The sequence below is a fragment of the Vipera ursinii genome, assembly GCF_947247035.1.
Source record: "Vipera ursinii genome assembly, chromosome: 3".
In the NCBI taxonomy this organism is placed as follows: domain Eukaryota; kingdom Metazoa; phylum Chordata; class Lepidosauria; order Squamata; family Viperidae; genus Vipera; species Vipera ursinii.
Genome location: NC_139516.1, coordinates 69,650,589 through 69,672,963, shown reverse-complemented (window position 1 = coordinate 69,672,963; position 22,375 = coordinate 69,650,589). Strand labels below are relative to the sequence as shown.

Here is a 22,375-nt window from a genome sequence, read left to right as displayed (position 1 = left end):
GAAAGCCTGAATAGAGCGAGTCGTTGACAGCCCCAGGGCATGGTCAGCTCTGGCGGGAAGCCAGGGTTTAAATCCATTGGCCACCTGCACTGGTGGGAAGCCCAGGTTTAAATCTATTGGTCACCCTTCACCTGGGCAGGTATAAAGAGACGCCAGGTAACACCTTTGCTTCAGCTTCATTTCTGCCTCAATAAAGAATCAATACCCAGCTCAAGTGTCTGTCTCTCCGTTCAACCACGCGACATTGCACTGGCGACGAGGACGGGATCCTGCACCGGACAACGCTAGCCGCGGACGGACTCCAAAGCAATACATGGCCGCCCTGAGGCAGGCAGCTCGCCTCTGTAATTTCGAGAATTTAGAGATCCGGCTGCAGGACCGGATCGTCTGCGGGCTGAGGGACAGGAAGCTGCGCCAGAAAATTTTTCCTAAACAGAAACTGACCCTGAGGGATGTCCAAGAGGAATTCCTAGCCTGGGATGCGGCTGAGGAGTCCGACGTGAGGGAAGGCGAGTCCATCCACCTGTTGTGCGGTTGCGGTGACGTGGACGGGGCAGAATTGGAAGTGGACACCATCAACCGACAGCAGCGACCAGTCACCTCCAACCGGGACAAGGTGAAGGAGCCAAGACCAGCTGCGGCGGACGCAAGATGCCAGGAGTGCAGGTGCAGAGCGAACGGCCCCCGGTCTACCCAACTCCACGGCTACAGCGCGAATCAGCCCCGGTCTACCCAACATTGTGGTTGCGGGCCCGGGTCTACCCAGCACAGCGGCTGCGGACAACCCCGGTCTACCCAGTGTTCCGGCTGCAGCACGAACAGCTCCCGGTCTACCCGTTGCACCAGCTGCGGAGGACAGCATCCCTGGTCTACCTGCCGTTTCAAGTCGGCCAAGTGTCGGGCTTGCAGAAAAACCGGACACATCACGGCGGTCTGCAGGAGCCGGCAGAGGGATAGCCTGCACGAGGTGGAGGCAGAGTTCCAGTTCGCTACAGGTATCGGGGAGCGGTTGCCGGGACAGACGGTCAGCCACACGGCGGGACGGCTGAAAGTTCATTTAACAGAGGCCCCAGCGGCGCTAACCCCGAAAATAAAATTGAGGGTGAAGCTGCAAGGGGTCCCCTGCACAATGGAACTGGACTCAGGGTCAGCCATGTCCATCATCTCCGCCAGAACGTTTAAGGAGATTTGCAAATGGAGCGGTCAATGGGTTCCCTTGAGGCCATCCAGACTGACCCTCTCTGACTTTCAAAATTCACCCATTAACGTCCGGGGGGAAGCATTGGTGAGGGTTCAGTACAAAGGGTTCGAGGGCAAATTGAGTGTGTTGGTCGTCGAGGGCCAGCAGACCAGCCTCGTGGGGTTAGGGTGGTTCAGCGCGCTGGGCATCAGAATCACGGGGATTCACCAGACGTGGAGCTGCCTTTCCCTGGAAGCAGTCTGCAAGGATTTTGCGGACGTGTTTGACGGGCAGCTGGGAAGGTACACGGGTCCCCCAATTTCATTTAAGTTAGACCCCCAGGTGAAACCCATTAGAATGAAAGCCAGGAGGGTTCCGGTCGCGCTAAAACAGAAGATAGAGTGGGAATTGGATAGGCTGGTAGACCAGGGGGTGCTAACGCCAGTCGATGGAGCGGAATGGGAAATCCCCATCGTAACACCGCTCAAGGCAAACGGCAAAATTAGAATTTGCGCCGACTATAAGGGAACAATCAACCGGGCTCTGAGCGCTCACTCTTACCCGGTTCCTGCGGTAAACAGCATTCTGGCTTCCCTGCAAGGCGGGTCGGTGTTCGCTAAACTGGATCTCGCCCAAGCTTATCAGCAGCTGCCGGTAGACCCAGGGGCTGCTAGAGCACAAACAATCATTACACACAAAGGGGCGTTCCGGGTAGACCGGTTGCAATTCGGGGTCAGCGTGGCTCCTGGAATATTCCAGGAGGTGATGGAAAGGACCCTCAAGGGAATACCAGGGGTTTGCCCCTATTTCGATGACGTCCTGATCGCAGCCAGCTCCGAGGACGTACTGGCAGCCCGATTGAAGGCAGTACTTGAGAGGTTCAGGGGTGCAGGGTTAAAACTCAAAAGGGAGAAGTGCAAAATTGGGGTAACTGAGACAGAGTTCCTGGGGTTCAGAATTGATGCTCAAGGCATCCATCCTTTGGCATCCAAAGTCAGGGCCATCAAGGAAGCCCCCACTCCCCAAAACAAGTCTGAGTTGCAGGCATTCCTGGGCCTCCTCAACTTTTACCATGCATTCCTGCCACACAAGGCCACTATTGCAGAACCCCTACACAGTTTGCTTGACAAACAAGCATCCTGGAACTGGACTGATACACACGCTAACGCATTCAAAACACTGAAGAACCTGTTAGCAGGCAATGCCATAGTCACCCACTTCATGGAGGATCAGCCAGTCTGCCTTGCGATGCTTGCGATGCATCCCCTTATGGGATCGGGGCTGTTCTCAGCCATTTAAGGGAGGATGGAACTCAGGCCCCCATTGCCTACTACTCCAGGACCCTGTCAGCTGCCGAGCGCAATTACGCCCAGATAGACAAGGAGGCACTGGCAGTGGTTGCTGGGGTAAAGAAATTTCATGACTACCTTTATGGTAGGGAATTCCTGATCTATACAGACCATAAGCCATTATTAGGGTTATTTACAACAGAGAAGCAGACACCACAGATCCTGTCACCCCGGATGTTACGCTGGTCCATATTCCTGTCCGCTTACTCATGCAAATTGGTACACAGGCCAGGCAAAGAGATGGGGCACGCCAATGGCCTCAGCAGGCTTCCCCTAAGGGACACTGAGCCAGACCCAGCACCGGCAGTCCAAATACTGGCAATACAGGAACTGCCAGAATGCCCCCTCAACGCAAGGGACATAGCCACAGAGACTCCCAAGGACAAGGTTCTGAGCAGGGTTCAATCATGGGTGAGCAGTGGGTGGCAGGACAAATCACCAGGGCAAAAGTTCACTGCTTACTTCTCCAGAAGGCATGAACTGTCCACACACAAGGGATGCCTATTGTGGGGAAGTAGAGTCATCATCCCCACAAGGCTCAGAGAAAGAGTTCTCCAGTCATTACACGAAGGCCACCCAGGAATAGTAAGGATGAAAGCCCTGGCAAGGAGCTACCTGTGGTGGCCAGGATTAGACAAGGAAATAGAAGGACTAGTAGCAGGGTGTTACACATGCCAGAGGACACGGCCAGAACAACCACACGCACCAGTCCACAAGTGGAAGGAGACACACTCACCATGGTCCAGAGTGCATATAGACTATGCAGGCCCATTCCAGGGCCACACATTTCTGGTTGCAGTAGACAGCCATTCTAAATGGCTGGAGGTGGTGCCTGTGGGTAACATGACCTCGGCAGGAACCATTCAAGCATTGAGGGGGTGCCTGATGTAATCGTGTCAGATAATGGAACACAATTTACCTCCTCGGATTTCCAGGTGTTCCTGAGGACCTTGGGGATTAGGCACGCCACCTCGGCTCCCTTCCACCCTGCCAGTAACGGATTGGCAGAACGATTCGTGCGGACGACAAAGGATGCCCTCAAGCGCATAGTACAGGGAAATTGGAAACAAAGACTAGCCACATTCCTCCTACACCAACATGCAACACCCTGCACCGCCACAGGCAAAAGCCCAGTGGAACTCAGATGGGGCAGACGCCTCATAACAACTTTGGACAGGCTTCACCCAGACAGGGTAGCAGCAGACGCCGGGACCCCCAACATCAAAACAAGCTTCAACACAGGAGACCCCATCTGGGCTAGGAACTGTAGCACAGGTCATTCATGGGTGCCAGGGGAGATATTAGAGCAAACAGGACCCCTTTCCTACAGAGTAAGGGTGGAGGGGGGACTCCTTTGGAAAAGGCACCTGGATCAGCTGAGGAAAAGGGCTCCTGAAAGGGTGATAGAGGACACACTGGGGGCGGAGGAGGAAGAGCCAACTCAAACACAAACGCAAACACCCAGGAGGGTTACCAGAGGGGCATAGTGGCAACCCCACCCCAGGCAGGAGACTGACAGAGAAACCAGGCAGTCACCAGAACCCAGCAGAACACAAAACCCAGGCACCACAACACACACACACACACACACACACACACCACAATCCACCACAACATTCACAACAAGGAAGAGAGCCTAGACATAGCAGCACACCACCAGGTGAAACAGTCCCAAGAAGATCAAGCAGGCCACACAAGGCTCCAAGCTACCTCGAGGACTATGTGCGTTCTTAGGGGGGTGGAGGAGCAACCGAAGACTAACAATTGTAAACTCTTGTATATGTAAATTTTGTGTATAGTGTAAATAAGTGTATATAGTTATGGAGACAGAATGACAGAGGGTAATTCCTCACTATGGGGGAAGGGGTGTAGTGTATGCCTTTAAAGCATACACGGAAATGTCAGCACAGCAGGGGGCTGGACAGCTCCAGGCTATAACCGCTTTGGCGGGAAAGCCTGAATAGAGCGAGTCATTGACAGCCCCAGGGCATGGTCAGCTCTGGCGGGAAGCCAGGGTTTAAATCCATTGGCCACCTGCACTGGCGGGAAGCCCAGGTTTAAATCTATTGGTCACCATTCACCTGGGCAGGTATAAAGAGACGCCAGGTAACACCTTTGCTTCAGCTTCATTTCTGCCTCAATAAAGAATCAATACCCAGCTCAAGTGTCCGTCTCTCCGTTCAACCACGCAACATTGCAATTGAGGTTAAAATTTAAAAACTTTAAAGTTTAAAATAGCTGTCACCATATAGAATCTAATTTTCACAGGTGAGACAGTTCATCTACAAGGATGTCCACTGAGGATCATAAACTGAAGAAAAACCTGAGTGTGTGAACCTTTCCAACATCTGGGTTCACACAGAGTTCTAAGTCATGTTTTGTTCAACTGTAGATAGTTCAGCAAACCCATTTGCTACATTCATATATAATCTTACTCTATTTGTATTCATCCAGCTTGTCAACCAAAGAACCTCATATCTTAACTTAATGAAATACATCTTTTACTGTAAAATATCATTTACTATAAAGACCTATAGCATACATTACTAGTCTCGTGTCCTTAGAATGTACTGGACTGTATTTTCATATTTGTCACCAAGTATTCACAGTTATAGCCCAATAACACTTGGCTTGGTTAAGAAAGTTTGAATTATAGTATTGTTTTGAGAGTAAATGTGTCAAATTTTAAGTGGCCAATTAATTTGAATTAACCTTGTAATTTTTACGTAATCTTCTGTATACTCTATTTATTACCAGGAGCATCGCAAAAGAACAAAATATATATAAGAAGTTACCATCATCTTCAGCATCTGGGAGACAATTGAGCTTCATTAGTGCTATGCAAACCAGCAAAGTTGGTTCAATGGCTCGGAGGAGTGTTGTGATCACTTCAGAACCAAAAACGGAAAGGGGTTCTTTACCAAGCAGCAAACCTCTTGTCCAGGTAATCAGGCACTACATGAATCATCAGTGTAGGTCTATCTAACAGCTAAATCCAAGATAGCCTCTTAAAGATGCAAACATGTTAGAAATGTATTGATTCATCACACAAATCAGCCAGATGTTCAGATTGGATTTGGCATTTTTATCCACCTATCAAATCCTTCCAAGGACCTAGGTTATGCAGATGTTGATGTTTGATGGTGTTAGAGGTATCATTGCAGCATGTTAGCTGTTCTGAGCAAAGCTGCCTTTTGCAATTAGCTAATGATGAATTTATCAATGCTGATGATGTTCAAATGATGCTGTAGTTGTTTTAGGATTACATCCAAGGTGCCTATTACTATTGGTATAACCTTTGCTTTCTTTTTCCAAAGAAACTTGTTATTATTTCAGATAGCATATAAATTAATATCATTCTTCTTGAATAAGTTCTATAAGTGAGAAACATGAGTGTTGTTTTCCTTTGGTATCACTCCATCAAATTAAATGATAATTTCATTTTAAACAATAATGCTCATAATAATAACATTTTGCTGCATAACAGTAAATGTGTATATTTGTGTCTCATGAAATGAGCTTTACTGTATTTTCTAACCATTAACAAGAGGTCATTTGAAAAAACAGTAAGCATTCAAGCAATGGGCAACAATTTTAAGATGGAATTATGATTGAAAAAAATATTTAAATCTATTGTAGAAATAAATATAATGTATGAATTACATTTATTTCTAAAAAATAAAAGATTATTTCCTGCTCATTTTATACAACTGGATATGTTTTAATATTAAAGCTGGAAACAATGGAACATCTTCCATAAAATACCGGATCAAACCCAATAGTTATTGCTTAGTTGTCTTCTAAGCTACAGGTTTACATATTTTTAGTTTTAATCAAAAGTTAATTCCTGTCTAAACATAAGTCTGCCATTTAATTATGAGAGTTTATATGTGGCACAACATCCACTGTAGACCTATTGAGAACTACTGTAAGTATTTTGTATCTTCTTCTACCAGGTCTGTATTTTGTTTGTCATCTAAAAAATATCATCCAGCTTTTAATTATCTGCTTACAATTACTTTACAATGTGTTTTAGAATCTTCCCAGTTGAAAACTGACTGCTCTGCAATTTTCTGTATTCTCCTCGCACCCTGTTTAAACATAAGAGACATTTGTCTCATTTATGTAATAATTAGCATTGTATTACATAAAACAAATTGCATAAGTATATTCTTTATGTAATATAGAGAATAGCTAGATGTCCAGCCAGGCTATCAGCAATTTTTTAAAAATACTTTTAATGGATTTGGCTCTGAAATTTTGAATATATTCAGAATGAATAGGTGTTCCCTGACCACACATCAAGCTGAAGATGCAGGGCTTATACCTTCAAACTACTCTTCATAACTAGCTAGTAGAACACAAGTCTCTTGTTGGAAAGGACTCGGTAAAAAGGAAAAGCTTGATATTTCTGCCTTTTCTTTGTGAGTTTGTTAGTCTTGCCATCTTTACTGAGCAAATGATTGTTTATTTTGAGTATATATGAAAGTTTATGCCATTCATAGTGTCCTCTACTAACTTTTATTTATTTATTCAATTTATGTGGTCACCCATCTCAAACATATGAATCTCCATTCTTTGTGACACAGGTTGTTTTTCAATTAGTGATTTACAGAATCTTCCAATGTCACCCAGTCATTAATGAGGTGATACTGTATTAAATCAGTTCCTACTACATTAACAGTGAAACAATGGTGGTTTCATGACTCCAAAAGAAATTACAAATTATTAATCTTCCCATTCCAGCTATTTTTCCCCCATTTGTTTATTATTCCTGGGTGCTTGTTCTGTTGCTCAAACACCTATATCATGCTTACTCCTTTTAATACCCATATTTTCATTAAGCCTTTGCTTAATGGAAAGTCAAATAGTTAAACTTTCTTCCCTATTCTTCTGAAGCCCATTTTCCTTTTCTTCCTCTGTTATCCTCCAGCTACATGTAAGTCCTCCTGATCTTGTATTTTATAAAGTTTCTTGCACATTGATAATGCTATATAAACAAATATATAGTCTGATATTAAGATGGTTTGCATACAATTATTTCTAGGTTCAGGGAATATCCATTTAAAAAGATTTAATACAATTGATAGGAAATAGCTGGGTTAAATACAAAATATGTGGCCTGTAGCTATCAGTAATTTAGATGGAAGAATCTTTCAACTTGATGTACTTCATATGTTTGCAAATGTTCACTTCAATAAGAAAGTGGAATGCAGAATCTGGGGCTTTTCAATGGGTCCCTTTTTTCACACATTGGCTGAAAAAATTATTCATTTTATAAATCAAAGAATTACCTAAAAGTCTTAAAACAGAATAAGAATGTTAATGTACTTTATGACTTTTTCAGCTATAATGTTATATAGTTTCCATGAATTGTCCATGCTATTTTAATGCAATCTGTCCCTTAATATTTTAACGTAGTCTTAAAAGTACCCAGAAAAATTTAATAAAGAAAAGCAGCATATCTGAGCTAATAGGAAACATCCAGTCTTTAAAGAAAAGATCTGAATCTTTTTAATCAAATTAATGGGCAAAACCATTATTTTAAATATTGTTAAAATAAAATATTATTCAGGCATTTTCTTTCATTCACAGTTATGCTCTTATAGCCTATTCAATCAATCAGTCCAAAGCCCATTTTTAAAAAGCTCTCCTCTTAAAATATTTGCGTAAAACCAGAGCAAAACGTCTGGTTATTTCTTAAAAATCAGAAAAAAAAGTAGTTTTATGTTCATCCGCAATACAGTGATCCCGTGAAAAGAATGCTATAATTTGAAATCTGGAAGCATGTGCTATTACAACCAATATATGCCTTTTTTCATTTCTTCTAATCTAAATGCATAGAATATCAGTTCAAAGTTGCTGTCTTGAAGTAAACCATATCATATTATCTTCTTAGTGGCAACAATTGCAAGTCTATTGGTTTCTACACGGGCTGAGGGAAGAATAGAGCTCTTTTACTGTACTTTTGTGATTTTATTACATCTACAGGTTTTTGATGATCAGGGAAAAGATGTGACACCTCGTCCGCTTTATCGTCCAGAAGTGAATGTCGCACACAGACAAAGCAAAATTTTATCAGTACATGATTTTGCTGGGGTGACTCAACCTGATTTCTTGTCTTCTTTATCGATGCAACAAACTTCTGTAGCTAGTATTAGTTTAGCAGGTCCATTCTCCAGGTATGATATGACAACCCATAAAACCACTTTGGCAAAACCCATACTGCTTTTCTCTAATGTAACATGTACCTAAAGTTCTTGAATACTATTGTTTATCCCATGATTTATCCCAATTGATCTTATAAGCAGAATACTTTCCAAAACATGAATTATCTGTTTTATCTGTATAAAATTGGGCAGAGAGGTAAAGTATCCAATTTACAATAATTTTAAATTTTTATAACGTGCCAAAGAAACAACAATAATATCTGAAGATTGCCTAACAATAGTAGCTAAAGGTTCAAGTATTAAGCCAAAAAGCAAGGGTAAAAGTGGGCAACCCTGCTGAATACTATCGTATAACAAAGGATTTGCTACTTCTTGTAAGTTTCACAAATAATAGTTGTTAATTGAATCAGCAAAAAACCAGAAAAATAAAATGTTATTAAAATATTGGAAAGATTGAGCCTATCGGTAAAGATGATGAGAAGCAGATGCAGAAAACTAAAGCTATCATCATTTTCTCCTCTGACAAGATACTGAAAGTTTCTCCATCTGCATTTAATTACTCCTGAAGCTCAAATAGTGGCTAACTCTTAAACTACATTACTTAAAGTAAGCCAGCTTTCTCCGCTATAATTGAAGTAAGACCATTCTTTTTTTAAAAAAAATACAATCATTAAAATGAAAAATAGTTTATAAGTTTTTTTATTATTATTTTAATCCCATTTATATCCCGCCCTTCTCCGAAGACTCAGGGCGGCTTACAATTTAAGCACAAACCAATGTGCTTAGCAATAGCCTTCATTCTGTGTATATGCCTGTTTATTAGGGCTTTCACCACCCCCCAAGCAGCATTATTACAAAGTCAGCTTATTGCCCCCAACAATCTGGGTCCTCATTTTACCTACCTCAGAAGGATGGAAGGCTGAGTCAACCTTGAGCCTGGTGGGATGCGAACCTGCACTAATTGCAGGCAGCTGGTGTTACTTAAGGAGGCATTAACCCACTGCTCCACCAAAGTTCTGGTTTGTACCTGTCAAGGCATAGTTGATTGAAAACATAAACTGATGGAATTTCTCTTATGTATATTACGGTGGGAAGAAGACATGAATAGGAGTTTATCTAAGTTAATTCTTAGTGAACTCTAACCCATAGACTTCATCAAATGAAGAATTAATTTTGTGTGTGTGTGTATGCATTCTATTATAATGCAGTTTAATGTATTCTTTTTTACGCATCATTCTTCTTGCCCTTGGGACAGGCATTTAGCTATTTTGAAAATATAACTTAATCAGAAATCATAAGTGTGTGAACTAACTAGAAATATTTTGTGAACTATTTTCTGAAGAATAGTGCTATTTTCAAATCAATGTCTCCTCAGTTCTTATGTATTTGCCTTTTCAATAACAGAACAATAACAGTGTAAATATATTAGAGGTAAATGTTTCATCCTCCAGTAGATAATGTTAAGAGCAGCTGAAAACTACTAAGCTATCAATAGTTCTGTGGCTATGTTTTACTTGGTATGTAATATTCCTTTCTATGGCATTTGGTATTCCATTTCCATTACTTATAAAATTTTCCATTGAAACTACAGAACCTATGGGAGTAGCAGTGTTACAAAATCAACTGCTTCTACTGAATCAATGGCAGAAGAGATTGTAGAGCCTGGATCTAGACGAGACACCATTTCTAGTTTTACAGGTAAAAATCTACATAAAAACAAATGTTTGAATAATCATTTTTTCCCTTCTTCTTCTGCACCATAAATATAAGCTGCTGATCTGTACCAGACTCATGTCAGTTTGCAGTACAATATGACATACAATATATAAAAAAGGATGGGAGAAATATCTAACAATGATTGTAATAATAATAGTATAATAAAATATAATACAAAATGTTTTGATGTTTAATAAAATCAAAGGTATCAATAGCAGTAAATAACAAGTAAGTGTCTTGGTGATTAACCTAAACTGGCTAATACTGCACATTCTCTGATCCTAGCTCTATGCTATGGGTGCTACTGAACTGCATCTCATTTGTGTGTCTCCCTGGTAACTTGTTCTTTAAAAAGTGATTGATATCATGTCTTGGCTAGTTTTAATATTACTTGCCCTTGCCAGAGTTTATTGATTAATAGAATTATTTACTCTCCTACCATCGGGTAGGAGATATAGGAGTATAGCCAGCTGCACCAACAGGCTGAAAAACACCTTTTATCCGTGGGCTGTTAGGCTTTTGAATGAGAAATAACTTGTGTGAATGTTATGCAGAATTGACTTGGGAGGCCGGTGTGTGGTGTAGTTGGTTCACATGGCGTAGTAAGATGGAGGGCTTGTTGTCACTGTGTGTTGGGGGGGTGGTGGGAGCACAAAGGGAGGCTCAGCTAATCTCAATGTACACATAGTTGTACTTTGACAATAAAGATTCATTCGTTCCTGAAGCAACATGAAGAGCAGAGGAACATACTGTATATTGCTTTTAGGTCTTCACCCTCTCTAGCATGTCTCTACACCTTAGAAGAAAAGCCTATTCTTATAAAAGAAAAAAAAGTTTACGCTCATTGTCCCAATAACCCGCCTATGACCTACAGTATATATATTCTTTTCTAAATGCAAAGTATGAATTCATTCTCTCTCGTGGTAGATGTCCAGGTTAGAAGAGAAGAGATGTTAGAGCAGCTGACAAAACACGAGTTAGAAAAGACCGTGGATATATTCCTGACTGAGACAGAAACCATTTGGTTGTTTAACATGCCAACTGCTATGATATCTGCAGAATCTGAAGAAGCCGATGATGTCAGGTAAGCACAATGTAATGGATATTACACAACCTTGCCTCTCATTAGCAACTTTGCGATGAAATGTGACTTTATAACTTCAGAATTTGTTCCTGTGGTGGCTTGTGTTACAAATATATACAAAACATATTTTGTTTCTGCGGTATCAAGGAAGAACAGTACAGTACATGTTCACTCTGGGTTAGTGAACTGCAATTCTCAACAGCTCTAGACAGCACAAACAGTATTTGAAGTGTTGTGGGACTTGTGGAACAAGATTTGAGAGCCACATGTTGTCTTCTACTGCGTTTCTTAGCAACGAAGTATTTTGCTGTTACACTGAGTTATAGTTTAGCATTATCTCAAGCAACTTTTGTCTTGCGCATTCCTATTTCTTGTTTCCTCTTGTACAGGTACTTAATAATAATAATAATAAGTTGGAAGGGACCTTGGAGGTCATCTAGTCCAACCCCCTGCTAAGGCAGGAAACCCTATACCATTTCAGACAAATGCCTGTCCAGTCTCCTCTTAAAAACTTTTTTTTTTTAAATTCCATTTATATCCCGCCCTTCTCCGAAGACTCAGGGCGGCTTACAAGCTTAGCAGTAGCCTTCATTCTATGTATATGCCTGCTTATTAGGGCTTTCACACACACCCCAAGCGGCATTATTACAAAGTCAGCTTAATTGCCCCCAACAATCTGGGTCCTCATTTACCTACCTCGGAAGGATGGAAGGCTGAGTCAACCTTGAGCCTGGTGGGATGCGAACCTGCACTAATTGCAGGCAGCTGGTGTTACTTAAGGAGGCATTAGCCCACTGCTCCACCAAGGTTCAGTGTTGGAGCATTCACCACTTCTGGAGGCAGGTTGTTCCACTGGTTAGTTGTTCTAACGGTCAGGAAAAGATAATCTCCTGTTTAACTGATTACACTTTAGCTTTATATCTGAACCTGGTGAAATTGCAAAAGTCAAGTCAAATATCCCTTGAGTTTAGCTCAACTCCTGCTGACTACATGGACATAGAGTCATAGAACTAGAAGAGTTCATGTAGAGTTCAAGTTTTGAAGACTGTCTTATATGAAGTTGGATTATTTTAGTAAGCCACAGTTAATTTAGAGATCTAATCTGAGCAATTCAAGCCATAAGTGAAAGTTTACATCATGTCAGGAAAAAAAGAATGTGCGTAGCACCAAACTGTAGTTTACTATTATATGTATTCTAGGGTAGTTTACAAGTTATTTCATATTATGTTTTAGAGCAGTATTTCCCAATTATTGCCCTTCAGATGTTTTGAATTATGATTCTCAACTCCTTTCTACAATTTCAACACCTACTTCAAAAGGAAAAAAGTCATTAAATGTTAGGATACCCAATCATAATTTCTTCAGAACTCCTTCAAAAGCATTCCAAAACATTTCACAGTGTAATTCTGCCCATATCTGCTTAAAAGCAAATCCAACAGAGTACCTACTCCTAGCTAAGGGTTTTCAACTTCAGAATTCCACATCTGATGCAGTATCATTTAAGAGCCAATTTCCATGTACAATTTTTATGGACATATTATTTCTAAGAAGATATCTGCAAAGGAAAATGATGTCTGATTGAAGTTGAAATATTTGCATAAAGTACTTTGAATGCATATCTTTTTGTTTTCCAAAGGAGAAAGAATATTGCTTATATGGAACTCTGTAAAAACAGAATTGGCAATGATCAATATACCAATAGAATGATGCAAACACTGAATGGAGCTCCAAAGGCAAAGGAAGTACAATGTGACAAAATTGTAATGGCTGACAAAGGTAAAATAGTGGGGAATTTTTTTTATAGATCATTGACTTTGTATGGAACAATCTACAATTTCAACTTTGGAAGCAACACCAGAATTTTTTTTTTTAGTTTCCTATGCAAATATGTAAACAAGAAAATGGTTTGGGCTTTATGTGATTTGTTTTCTTTTCCTTTGGCAGAAATATTGAATATCGCCTTTAAAGATTTCTTATGAGATAGTATCAACTAATATAAAAATTACACCTACAATTTTTAAAGTTGTGTTTGCACGATTCAGCATTCTACAGATATGTATGAGAAAATTGTCCTTTCTATATTGATTTTTTAAAAAGTATATAATAAAGAGGATAGACTTGAATTATAGAACACTTGAATATTGAATTAAAGATTGGTTACTCAATAGAATTTAAGGGATATGGAGGTAAAAAGAAAGAATAAATCAAATGTTTACACAATGATTTCACACTGAGCAGGGAGTAAGAGTTGATGCCCCTTTAGTTATTTAATGTATCTATAAAATCATATGGTGACATTGGAATCAGGTTGATTAGGGTGAAAATACAGGCTAATGATAATTGGTACCAGAATTCTTGTTGTTAAGCAATGTGGGTCATAAAACAACATCATTATGTGACTGCATTACTTAGCAATAGCAATCCCAGTAGTCCCGGTTGCTATCATAACCCAAAGATCTCATGGTTAGGAGAGGACCTCACATGACTGGAATCCTAAATAAGCAGGTCAGTGAGTGAGAGGTTAGAGATGCCATAGGCAGGCACTTCTGAGCCAAAGCAGGCCAGCAGGGGGTGTGGGTCAACTAATGGGGGCTGGGGCCAGGTGCTACAAAGTACAGGCAGGGGATTTATGGCATACAAGATCCTGGAATTTCATACTCTATGTGGGGATCCTTGGGAGAAAAAGTGATTGGAGTGACTTACAGGAGTGACTTGTGACTTTCCCTACTGACTTTCCTATTGACCTTGCTTGTGGAAAACTGACAAGAAAGGTCACAAATGGTGATCACATGATTGTGGGGTGTGCGGCAGCTGTAACTCTGAGGACAGGTCATAATTCCCCCTGTTGTGACTTTGAATGGTCACTGAACAAGTAGTTGTAAACTGAGGACTACTTGTATGTGTATTTTTATATACATCCAATGCTATGCAGATGGCTAAGAATGATTTGAACTGAATTTTAGATAGACTGTGTAATAAATAAGTTGTATATAAAAACAGTGAATATTGTAGGTGCAAAAATTTGAACACTCTTTTATCTCAAGACATTATTTCCTGTAATCAGCTAAGAATCTGTTTTGAAATTTCCCCTAACCCCCCCCCACACACACACTCACAGCTTTCCTTGCTCTTATTCTCTTTTTTTCTATCCGAGAAATATTTTTCAATAATATTCAAGCCTAGTGACTGTGCAGTTCATTCCCAAATCTTTGTCATTCTTCTCTGGAAGTACTTCATAATTGATTTGGACTAGGCTTCTGATTATTGTTCTGCTGAAATAATCTTTTTAGCTTCAGTTTCTGCTTGGGTGGGACATTATTGTTGATGTTTTTATTAAGACTTATATTCTATTTTTTTACTTTGATTAACTCAAAATAGTCTTCTAAATTTCCCCTCAAAAACAACTCTGTGAACTGAATTGTGCTGGGAGAAAGTGACTGACCCAAAGATACACAGTGGGCTTCCATGTCTATGGGAAGACTGGAGCTCCCAATTTTCCAGTTTCTAAGCACCATTCTCCTTTGCTTTCTCTCTTTGTCTTTCTCCATGGCTCAGTTTCAAATCAAAGTGAGCATAATTTCTAGTCAGTTCAACTAAGAAGATAAGTGACTTCTTCTTTTTTATATTTTATATTTTAAAACCTCAGCAGGTGGCAGCAGAAACAAATGGACCTTGGCTCAGAAATAAGCAGTCAGCACTAGTTAGTAAAGGAACTGCCAAGGTTGTTGGATAGCCATGGAAATTAGGGCACAAAAAATCCCAGTAGAAGGCAATGGCAAACCAACTTTTTAATGTTGCCAGTAAAATTTCATGAACCAAACCACCAGTAGTCAAGGATGCTTTCACTTTATTAAAAAAAAATACTTTAAATATATGGAGCATATTTGTGCAAGAATGCTACCCCTGTGAGGTGAGTGGAAGCAGTTAGACAAAAATTGTATTGGAGAAGTTGTTTAGAAAACTGACATGAAATACTTTATCTAAACACATTCTTTATGATCCTCTGGAAGAATGTGCAGCTATACAAAGAAAACTTGAGAATTTTGTGACATCCAGTTATATTTATCTTAGCTTCTTAAATGAGTTAAAGAGATTCAATCAGTTTGTTTTTCTAAAATATATCAGCAGTATTTCATTGTAACATAAATACATGGTGTTTACATATAGAACAAAAGCAGAACTCATTGTGTCTTTTCTCCCCCCCCCCATAGAGATAATGGCCACTACTTGGGATTTATTTGATTCTTTTAATGCTTTGGAAGCAGCAACAGCAGAAACAATTAGTGGAGCACTAACTACAGTGACTGGTAAATCAGCTGCAGTCAAAGAGCATGACAAAGCTATGTCCCTTGGTTCTGTGGAAACAGGTATTTTTACATACTATATTAAATTTCCATATCTTCTCTCAGCCAAATCAAGATTTACATAATACCCGTAGATTATATGTAGAAAAGTATATCAGGGATGCTTTTACCCTTTTAACTAGATTATATCTTTAAAAATGATGAGATATTGTTGCTATTGACTTGGGTTATCACAGTGTAATGAATGAATTCTCTTTATTTTTCCTACAATTTTCTGATATGGGATCAAATAAATCCTAATGAGTAATTCTATAATTGTTAATCTAGATGAAAATCCATTTTTAACATGGATTTTACTCCCCAGTGCATAGTGTTTCAGCATTTATGAAAAATACACTTTAAATTAATACTGATTTTTACATTAACAATATATAAACACTAAAGGAATAGAGTTTATAGCCTAGAATTCTAGCTATATTGAAATGGTTTCAAGGTGTGCATGCAAAACACTCATAGACACACAGAAACACACACATATACATGCATCTAAATTGTAGATTGAAATGGAGACTGAAATGTCACAGAGCAATCTTCTCTAGAAAGTAGAAGAATATATAATAAAATAGCACATCATAACATTTAATATATTATTTATTAATAAATGTTTCTTCTGCCCTTAAAATTCTAAGTCAGTTCAGAAAATGAAAAACTGAACATTACTTTCTTCTAATACTTCAGATATTCTCTTTGTAACATTTGCTGTTTTTTTTCCTTTTTCCTTTCAGAAAGCTTTACTTCAAGTTCCATTATTGATCTTGAAAGTGTAATTCTCTCCAGAATCCAGGAAGAAACAGAAGACCACTCAGAAATTATACTTAAATCTGATAAATTTAATCAGGATCTATTTTATATGGAAAGAGTCCTAATGGAGAATATTTTCCAGCCTAAACTTGCAGCTTATCGAAAACTTCCTGTCCTCATAGGTATATAAGTGATCAGGTATTTACTCATCAACCTGAGTTCAGGAATAGTTTATCTTATTATAAAAAATATCTAAGTTAGTTTATGTTACTGTAATCTTATTCTTAGAGGAAAGGGTAGGGAAAGAGTTCTCAAACTCACTGTTTATGAATCAACTTTATTTATACAAGTCCTAATTTGCTTCCTGAAAAAAAAATGTTAGCAGGGTTTACAAATGAGCTGTTAGAATGTTTTGATGATACCTACAAGCTAGGACAAAGGTCTTCAGTTAGTGCAGGGGTGTCAAACTCAATCTCATTGAGGGCCGCATCAGCATTGCGGTTGCCCTCAGGGGGCCCGGGTGGGCGTGGCCTGCTGGGTGGGCGTGGCCTGCTGGGTGGGCATGGCCTGCTGGGTGGGCGTGGCCAGCTCTACATCCATTGGCATCAAGGGTGCCTATGGGGGCCTGGGCAGGAGTGGGACAGATCTGAGGGTCTCTGGCAGAAGGAGGGTCTCTGGGCCAGGGCCAAGGCAGTGGGGGCCGTTCCCTCACTGTTTCCAGGATGGCTTCGCGGGCCGCATGAAGCCACTTCACGGGCCGGATCTGGCCCCCGGGCCTTGTGTTTGACATGTCTGAGTTAGTGGGTTACACCTCAAAAAGACATCAGTGTCATTCACATTATTTCCTTTCTGTTGTTGTTGAAGAATTAAATCAAGGCTTCTCAATGCTTGACCTTTCTCCAAATAGCTGTCAAGATAAATGTGGTCAGTTACAAAAAAAACATTTTCCCTAGAAGGCAGACTCAAGAGACTTAAATAATTTTTTTTAGAAATGTAAGTAAAAGGCAGAGGAAAAGTCTGAGCTTCAAGGCAGTGCACATAGGATTTGTGAATTTTCATAATTTGGGTCCAAATCCATTCCACAGAACAGGGACTAAAGTAACTTTTACCATAAAACCATAAGTATAAACAAAGACATAGGATGATCCCTTGATGCCAGAAAAAACATTTTACAGAAGGCAAACAGGTAATCCTCCCAGAAGCATATTGAGGCAACGTTTCCCAAAACATGTCTTAATGACATATAGTACTATACTGATAACTTTTTCAAAAAAAGAACAGCTAAAATCCAGACAAAATTGCATACACAAAACCAAAGAAACATATCTCCTCATGGACACGTAAAGAAAAAAACCTTTCTCCCTCCTCCGTACTTTATAGTTCTGTTCCTATTAAAATTATGTGGTTTGCTAATTATAAAATGCCTTGAGGTTTGGTAGATTCAGAGAGAAAGGGGAAAATGTCAATGAATGAACGAATGAATGAATGATTTTCTACCATTCCATTATATTTATTTTTTTCTCCTATTTGGGCATTTTTTATAACAAAGTATTGATCTGTAGATAACCACCATTCTTATTTTTTGAAGAACGGTTCTGGGACCTATATACAGTTTGGAGGCATTGCTGGAAATAAACAAATAATTAAAAGCTTTTCTTAATGCTAGGTCCTTGTTTTTCAAAACATGAAAATGTTTATCTTGTTAATTCAGAAGAGATATGAACATGGTAGATACTGTGACAGGTAATCCGTGGGCATTGGGAACCTCTTTTTTTTTAAGGAGAAAATGAGAACATTTCAGACATTACATAGAAGAGTAGGATCTTGGCAGCAAGCCCTGCACCTTAAGTATCTGTGGCATACTTTATTGCATTTATATCATGCTTTTGCTTGAGAAAACACTGTATATAAACGAATAAGCCCTAATGGTTTCTCTTTAGATGTGTGGGTCTGTAGTTGTCTTGTGAGTGTTGGGAATTGCAATCTAAGGCATCTCAAAAGGCAGAAATAACCAACATATGGAAAGTTCAGTGTCATTTTGAAGGAGGAAGGGGAGGGAGAGAGGGAGGGAGGAGGAGGAAGAGGGGATGAATAATGAGCTCTAAAGGAGAAAATATTCTTTTTCTTCATTGACTTTGAATTTTAATTTTTACCAGGAGTTGATTTCATTTTACATTTATGATTAGCTACAAATGCCAATGTTCCTTTCACTTTTGAAACTGGAGCCTTAGAATCTAGGAAAAGGCAATAATATAGTGCAGCATTGAAAATAAGACCGTGTGATAGATTAGAGGAAGGAGTTCCCAGGTCCAAAAAAGCTGAAGACTCTTGGGATCCAACCGGCTTTGCTGTTAAAGCTCTTGCCACACTGGGAAGATTAAGCAGGGCCGAACACTTCAAGTATTGGTGATACATACTGTACCTTCCTTAATAGATCATCATGATATGTGTGAATGTTTCTACACTTTTAGTTTGTAATTTCAATGGAGATAGCTTCAGATCCCATTGCCATTTGGATAGAAAATAATCCTGGCTGTTTTTATTTCAAAGGGAGAGTGAAAAGTAGAGCTCTTGGTGCCCCCATACCTTTCATCATGGCAGTCATCAGTATCTAGATACCGGTCAGGTTGTCACTGACCTGAGTGAGTATAAGCAATGCCTGTTGGAGAATGTAATGATATTGGCATTTTCTTGTTTTTCTGCTTTTCTTAGAACCAGATGTCAAATCTGAATATAGTGAATCGGAATTTGATAATATATCAGTAAAGGAGGAGGAAAAGGAGGAGGAAGAAGAAGAAGTAGAAGAAGAAGAAGAAGAGGGACAACAGGCACCAGTGAAATCATCCTTGCTGTTAGAGTTTGGTGAACGACAAGAAGAACTACCACCGCCATTTATGGAAGCCTTGTGGTCCTATGGGTGCAATTTGACGAAAGGCAACAATGTGAGCTGCATGGCTTGGAACAAGTTAAACCCTGTAAGAGATCACTAAATTTCTGATGATGTATATTACGTTTAGGGATATGCAACTAGGCCGGCAGAAGTGAACTTCCCCACTTCTTTCTACCTTTAAACCCTCAGTAAATGGTACAGCTCCATTTGTGTAAGGATTCTACATGATTTTCAGGAATCTTCTTTCCTGTTATACCTTATCACATTCAGTAGACATTCTTGACATTTTCAAGGACATGAAAAGGCTGTGTTGAGAAGAATACAGCACAGAGAAATATTCTACTTTTCTAGGTACATACGTCTAAATATGGAATCTGATTCTATTTTTCTAGTTGCATATATCTAAATCTGGAACATTAAGTGTATCAGAATAAAAAAAAAGCTTTAGGGACCTCTGTTTCCATGGCCTGCAATGTTTCTTTATCCATTTTTTTTAACTGTAGGGAAATAATTTACCACAGACAAGAAAGATTCTGCACATTACCCATTCTACTAGTCCAGACTGGAGAATTGCAGCATGACCTGTTGTTTGAAGATATTTTGAGAATAGTAGCAATGGTTTCTCTAAACTAGTTTGGAACAGCCTGGAAACTCTTGTGCCAAAGCAAAGGAATGAGTGAATAGTTGTCAAGAATCTTTCTCAACCTCAAAAATTTCAAATTGTCCAGACCTGAACTCCCAGAATTCCACAGCCAGTTGATGTCCACATATCCTAAAGTTGTTGAGGCTGAAAAAATGACTTCATGGATTAACAAGGGCTTTGTAGTGTTTTGGAAAAAAAGTGCTTCAGGGCACACAAGTACACATAGACAGTATTTGTTTGCAACTCTTTAAATCAAAGACACCTTCCTGGAATTTTCTAGCTATAGCTGCTTTAGTTGTTGTAGAAGGTGCCCACATATTTTGAATCACTGTTGGCCTTTGAATCTTGACTCCTTAAGCCTATTTGACTCAACTTATGGAACAGCTGGTATTTAGGCTAGATTTTTGGCTCTGAATGAGATTTATAATGTATTACCTTTTATTGCTTACTTTACATTGCTTTCTGACATCAACTACCCAGGCTCTTTATTTCTGTCTCTCTGCCACCTTTCCATAAAGTTTTGCCTTCTTTGTCCTCTTGAATTCCAGAGTTTCTCCATAGCTGTATTTATCAATATTTTTTCAATTATCTAATATCTAACACCCTTCTCTTCTTTTCCCGTACCTTCATTTCTTCTGTGGTCTTCCTAGATATATATTTTTTCTTATATTTCCCAAATTTAATCCCCCTCTGCATCATTTTTTTTACTTTTCAAATTTCCCCTGAATTATGGCTTGTTGGGATGGTGGCAATGGCAATAAACCTTTTCCCGTGAAGAGTTGGCCTAATTACAAACCAGCTTTCAGACCTTAATTATGACAATAATTAGAATATATCTACTATTCACTGGCAGAGATTTCTCTACCATCATCAAAACTAACTACAGCATATGTCACTAAAACAAAATACAGACTATAATTAGCAATTTTCAAAACCAGCAGTCTTGGAAATAAGAACCTGAATCTTGCCCTTAGTATATCAGGAAGTCAAGCAGCTGTTGGGGTTATGGGGGTATTAGTATTTTTATTCTTGTCTAGTTATACTTATACATGTATGTATGTATATACGTGTGTGTGTGTGTGTGTGTATCAATCTCAAATCTTTTTCTTGCTAATATATACTATTATCAAGAAAAAGATTTGAGATTTTTTCCAGTCATTGTCAGAATAACTTGGATAAATATATTTATATATATATATATATAAATAATTTTATATATATATTGCCAGTGTTGGTAACATTATTTTTGTCCTATCCTAGGCAGCAGTAATTATTGAGTTGTTTGGCTGGCTTTACTTGTAAGGGCTGGTAAAACAGGAAGCAGCAGTTCTTACGCTAAAGAAGGGCAACATGTAACTATATCTCAACCAACTAGGTTATCAGGTGGCCCTCAAATGGAAAGGGCCAGAAGAGATGCCTAAAGTTTAAATCCTGCAGAATGAATTTTTCTCTTTGATCTCTTTGCCTCCTGCGAAGAGCTATTATGTTCATTCTTATCTGCAATGAGGATGCTAAGCATGCAGAGTTGGGTCTGGAAATCTGTCAAATCCAGACAAGTGTTCAATAAGGAATGAAAGGTCTGAAGAATTGTGATTGCATTACTGGGAAATCTGACAATATCAAGGCTGCTTGGTGCCAATAAGTCAACTTATCCAACCTGATACCTTTTAGGTTGAAGAATGCAATGCTCCATTTGGGGAAAACTGACTGGAAATTTAGATGAAAGTAGTAGTCTCTATGGCTGTGGAGGACATCTCATTGCGGGAACAGCTCTATTATTTGTTGGCTTGCTTTAATGAACTCAAAATGAAAGTCATGGCATTTTCAATGCTGTGTTGGCTGGTAGTAATTCACATTCTTGGCTCTTAGGATCTTTTAGCTGTTGGTTATGGGCAGTTTCGTTTTCAAGAGCAGAAGAAAGGCTTGGCATGCTGCTGGTCACTGAAAAACCCCATGGTAATGCACACATTTAAAATATTAAAATTTTAATTGAATTGGTTGCATTTTTATTGTAAACAATAATGATGAGTTAGCAGCAATATATTTTTTATACTTGCTTAATATCAAATCAGGTAGTTTATTTATAATCTCAGACCAATGCATATCTGAAGACGTTTGGTAAAATCCAGATGATTCATTGACAGCCTGCCTGTCTTTTGAAAGATAGGGAGTTTTATAAGCTATCTAATTCAATTCATATTATCTCAGAAGTACTGTCTTACCGTTATCATTTAGAAT

At 39.3% G+C, this 22,375-nt stretch overlaps 1 protein-coding gene across 1 annotated transcript in view; it reads left to right on the top strand.

Moving 5' to 3' along the window:
- DNAI4 (dynein axonemal intermediate chain 4) overlaps positions 1-22,375 on the top strand; it is a gene marked incomplete at its 5' end in the record, with an annotated part of 50,821 nt that overhangs the window by 20,539 nt on the left and 7,907 nt on the right. Inside the window, 9 exons of the mRNA XM_083360237.1 lie at positions 5,287-5,473; positions 8,521-8,711; positions 10,291-10,397; positions 11,343-11,499; positions 13,136-13,275; positions 15,711-15,866; positions 16,589-16,786; positions 19,317-19,579; positions 22,007-22,093. Of these exons, the coding sequence (XP_083216363.1) occupies positions 5,287-5,473; positions 8,521-8,711; positions 10,291-10,397; positions 11,343-11,499; positions 13,136-13,275; positions 15,711-15,866; positions 16,589-16,786; positions 19,317-19,579; positions 22,007-22,093 (1,486 nt within the window). The remainder of the gene's footprint in view (positions 1-5,286; positions 5,474-8,520; positions 8,712-10,290; positions 10,398-11,342; positions 11,500-13,135; positions 13,276-15,710; positions 15,867-16,588; positions 16,787-19,316; positions 19,580-22,006; positions 22,094-22,375) is intronic.